Source organism: Lygodium microphyllum, chromosome 4, assembly GCF_053477565.2.
Source record: "Lygodium microphyllum isolate KBCC chromosome 4, Lygodium_microphyllum_v1.1.10, whole genome shotgun sequence".
Classification (NCBI taxonomy): Eukaryota; Viridiplantae; Streptophyta; class Polypodiopsida; order Schizaeales; family Lygodiaceae; genus Lygodium; species Lygodium microphyllum.
The window spans coordinates 6,535,364-6,539,650 of NC_141138.1; the positions used below are offsets into that span (position 1 = coordinate 6,535,364).

The window sequence follows — 4,287 nt, forward strand, 5'->3', positions numbered from 1 at the left end:
GCCAAGATAGGAGCAAACATGCCATGCATGGTATAGGCATAACTGCTGTAGCTCAACTTTTTCCGCGCTCCTTGCTTCCACTTGATCTTTCCCATAAGGATGCTTTAAAGTTGGACTTCAATCACTTGTAAATTTATTGTAAATCATTGATGTTAAAGGCCTACTTGAAGATTTACACCCATATAATTCAGCTTTTTAGACCTTTCTCAAGACCATACAAGAGTTTAATATACTTTTAATAAAAGTTGAATACTAATTCCAGATACAAACATGTCAAAACTTAATTAATTATAAATACACAATTAAAAGACATGGATTCTAGCCACATCTTGCTCAATTACTCTCCAACTTACAAGAAAGACTCCAAAACCACTTGACTCTATAAACAACGTCATCACCCTTAATCTCACGGCAGCTAGGGAGCACTTAGTACGTCTTGAGTCATATTTATGTCTCTCTCTTCAAAAAAGACTAAGCAAAAAGCGTTGTGTTATATTAAGGTTTTTGAATTATATACATTGAAGTATTTCTTGTCTCTTACTTTTCCTCCCCGCAATAAATCCAAGACCAAGGACACCAAAGAATGCAAGGCACATGAGCGTTTGCACAAATTCAGCATGTTGATGCTTTGCCACAATCATTGCTTGCAAAAAGAATGCTATCGCTTTATCCAAATATCTCATTCCTACCACTCGATATGTAAGTTAGCACGTGATACATCTCCCTAAGAAGGGTTTCGGAGGGGATGACCAATACCCTCGTTGCTAGCACTCCCACTTATGAGCTTGCACACCCCTTTTGAGAAGGCTTTCTGAGGGGGTGACCAAACTCCACTAATCCCATCGATTGGAGCTAACCAGCACACACACAAGGGAAGAACCAATTATTTGCCAGACCCATCAATGGAAAAACGTTACATCGACTGTCATGAAAGTGAACTGCGGGAAATGTTATGTTCAGAGCTTTGGCGATAAATTTTCGACAAAGACATATATATTATGTCCCTCATCAAAAGGATGATACATGCAGTAGTTTTGATTTCGATTCTGCAAAATAGCGTTCCCCCAAGTTTTTGCTTCCTAATTCTTACTGGAGGACCTTCACGCCCGTCGCTCTACAAGCAAATCAGCAATTAATTACAGCAGGCCGAGAGCCGGCGATGTTCGAAACATGGGACTCAGAGACCAACAGTGATTAGCTCTCATTCCGCACATTCATGGAGATTTTAAGTTTTTAAAAGGCCTTAGCGAGGGCAGACAGGGGAACAATGCATAGACCCCTTCTCTGCAGTGAATTACTAGAAAGGGCTTCTAATGTAGCTGGAGGAGGAGAAGCAGTAGTACTTAAATTAGCATAATGTTGCTGGTCAAGATCTGCGCCCAATATCTTCTTGCCGCCTGCGGTCGCCTCTGTGGACGGAGACGCAGGCCAAGCTTGCATACTCATCGACAGATCGAACGTCTGTGTACAGGAACACAAACACATATATTATACACAGAGTACAGCAGTTAGTATCGTGTAGCATTAACGAATTACTCCATCTTCCTTTGCAGTTTCGGAACTCGTAATTCATACAGGTCTAAGAGGAATTGCAGGGAGTCAATAATTACTTGAATCTCTCTCTCCAATGCTTTGACATAGTCGACCGCCACTCTCAGAATTTCATCCTTCTCTAACTGCAAAGAGGGGTCATCTATGTTTATAAGAACGACGTGTTTGTCAAAACTGGGTAAATTTCTGCTGCAATTAGCTGTACGCCAGAGTTAAGTGGCAGCCAATAGATTGATTAAGTACCTGAAGACCGTTAGGAATGAGGCTCTGTAGGGCACGCAAGCGCTCATTGAAATTGTGGTCTAATAGAGCCGACATAGACTGAAATCATCATCCACAGCAAACAATTTACTTTAATGGTTGATTATGTGATGCACTTAGCCAGTAAATTTATATGGCTGCGGGTATTAATCCCATACACATTAAGAAGTAATATACCTGTTGTTCCTCGTCGTATATGGAGGAAGCTCGAACTCCAACTAATTCATGAATATTGTCCGCAGTAGAGAGCTCAGCATTGTCGCCGTTATATTGATCAATATGCGCATGTGCCTCCTGCCATCACAGACAAGGAATTAATATTAACTTATGTTGAGGTAATTACACCGTAATAGCGATACAACCATGGCAAAAAGTTGATCCCAATTTTGTAGTACAGTACCTGCAGTATTATCCTTGCGTCAATACATGGAACCTGCGGGCATGCCGGGTACTCAGCAACAGTAGCGGCATTTCGCAGGTCCGATTCACCCAAGTGATCACAATTCAGCCTCCTCTTCTTACTAAGCCGAGGCGTTATATCTGTTTCTGGTGTCATTGGGGCACTGTCTGGCTCTTGAGTACTGGCGAACATCACTCTTTGGTCCATCGACTTAGAGGTTGATGGTCCTTTGTTGGTCGTCATGACATAAAACTCAGTGTCAAAGGAATTGGGCAAGTTAGGCATTCCTCAACGCTTCTGCAAAACGGTAGGGTACCTTCTTATAGAGAGAGAGAGAGAGAGAGAGAGAGAGACAGTGGGATAGGATGGTGATCGATTGCAAGAGAATCGAGAGAGAGAGAGAGAGAGAGAGAGAGAGAGAGATCCTTTGTCGATGGCAAGTGCGGCTTGTTGACAGTTGAGATTGTCAGGCTCAGCTCATGATATATAGCCTATAGAAAATTGTATGTAAATGCTGCATACATGAATCACAATTCACGAAAGATATAATGAATAAATTAGGGTGGTAGTGGCGGTATAATGTTGGCGAGAGAGAGAGAGAGAGAGAGAGAGAAGGTGGGGGGAGAGATAGTGCGTGTTTGTGAGTGGAGTCCAGCTGAGAGAGAGAGAGAGAGAGAGAGGAGAGAATGATATTGTCACATATTAGTAGAAGAGGCAGGGTGGTGGTGGTGGTGGTAGGCGGGGCCATTTTCATATATACGTGTGGACGGATGATATGTGTGAATGCAACTCCCAACGGTCCGCCGAACCCTTCGTCGCGCTTTAAATGAGCAGTCCCTTTTGCCACCCTACAGAGGCTACCTCTCTCTCTCTCTCTCTCTCTCTCTCTCTCTCTCTCTCTCTCTCTCGGGAGTCGCGCGCGCGCCAGGCTCTGTCCCTGTAGGGTCTAGGCTCTCTCCTTCGTTTCTCTCCACTTTCAAATGTTTGACCAAGCCCACCACAGCCGCCGTCAAGCGAGATCTATAAGGCTGACACGTGTAGGCCACCTCTCTTCTAAACAGATCCATGATGGAATCCATCTATCTATCTGTTTAGCTTTCGCTGCTTCTCGCATTTTTATCCTACAAAATAAAAAGACAACAGAACTTCTCGACACGTTTGACTAACTGAATACATACATACATACATGGACCAACAAGAGCCCATTCACACCAACGTCCCTAACGACTTGCACGTTGTGGGAGTCATTGTGCAATAATCAATGTGATCCACACATCCATAGGTTCCTCTAACTGGCAAAACTGAGTTGATAGCAGCGTTCACGAAAAATATTTTTCATAGCAGACACAAAAACCTCCAACTCAAATTTTTGCAGGGATTTTTTAATCAAATTAAATGTATTTGCCATTTTTATGACTAAAATTTTTCAAAAGTTCGAGGTTTTAAATCTTCTTCTTTCAATTTTGAAGGGTTTTTTTTTTTTAATTTTCCATTCATTTTACATTAAACCTCGGTTTTTTGTGAACACTAGTTGATAGACAATATCCCTTCAAAGGGGAGTACTCCATGCATCTCCTAGACTATCCTACTAGTAGTTGAGCACAAATATCCCACTTTCTTAGAGATGACGGCCTAGTGCTTGAGACTTGGGTTTACAATCACAAGGTTGTGGGTTAAAGTCTTCCTAAGCATATTACTCAATCAGACACCTATGTTTGTATCACATGTTCATAAAGACTTGAGCCATTGCTAATTCAAACACTCGATTAGTCCTCCCTGGTGAGATAATTCAAGAGGAGATTCCCATTGTGATCAAGCTCCATCATTCATTTGGGTTGCAAGCTTTCTAATTTGCACACTACTAGCATGCTTGTCTGCTCTCTCAACTAGTATTTGTAGGGGAGGCACTCCCCTCTTGTGAGCATTTGGGTGTGTGATACTTTGTCAAACAAAAATTAACCCACATTTTCTATCCTCTATCCCCCCCTCCCCCCCTCACAATATACTCTCGATGGTCATGAGATTCACCAACTATAGACATATGCATAGACAAACATCTCTACATTAATTTAGTG

General features: G+C 42.2%; 1 protein-coding gene across 1 annotated transcript; it reads right to left on the reverse strand.

The window, feature by feature from the left end:
* Nucleotides 1-530: 530 nt before the first annotated feature.
* Nucleotides 531-2,817, reverse strand: LOC148036767 (uncharacterized). Its single transcript, XM_087677187.1, has 5 exons — nt 2,213-2,817; nt 1,990-2,106; nt 1,795-1,872; nt 1,611-1,676; nt 531-1,461 (listed from the first exon to the last, which is right to left on the reverse strand). Exons 1-5 carry the CDS (start codon nt 2,495-2,497, stop codon nt 1,234-1,236), a joined length of 774 nt encoding a protein of 257 aa, XP_087533313.1. The 5' UTR covers nt 2,498-2,817; the 3' UTR covers nt 531-1,233.
* Nucleotides 2,818-4,287: the final 1,470 nt, after the last annotated feature.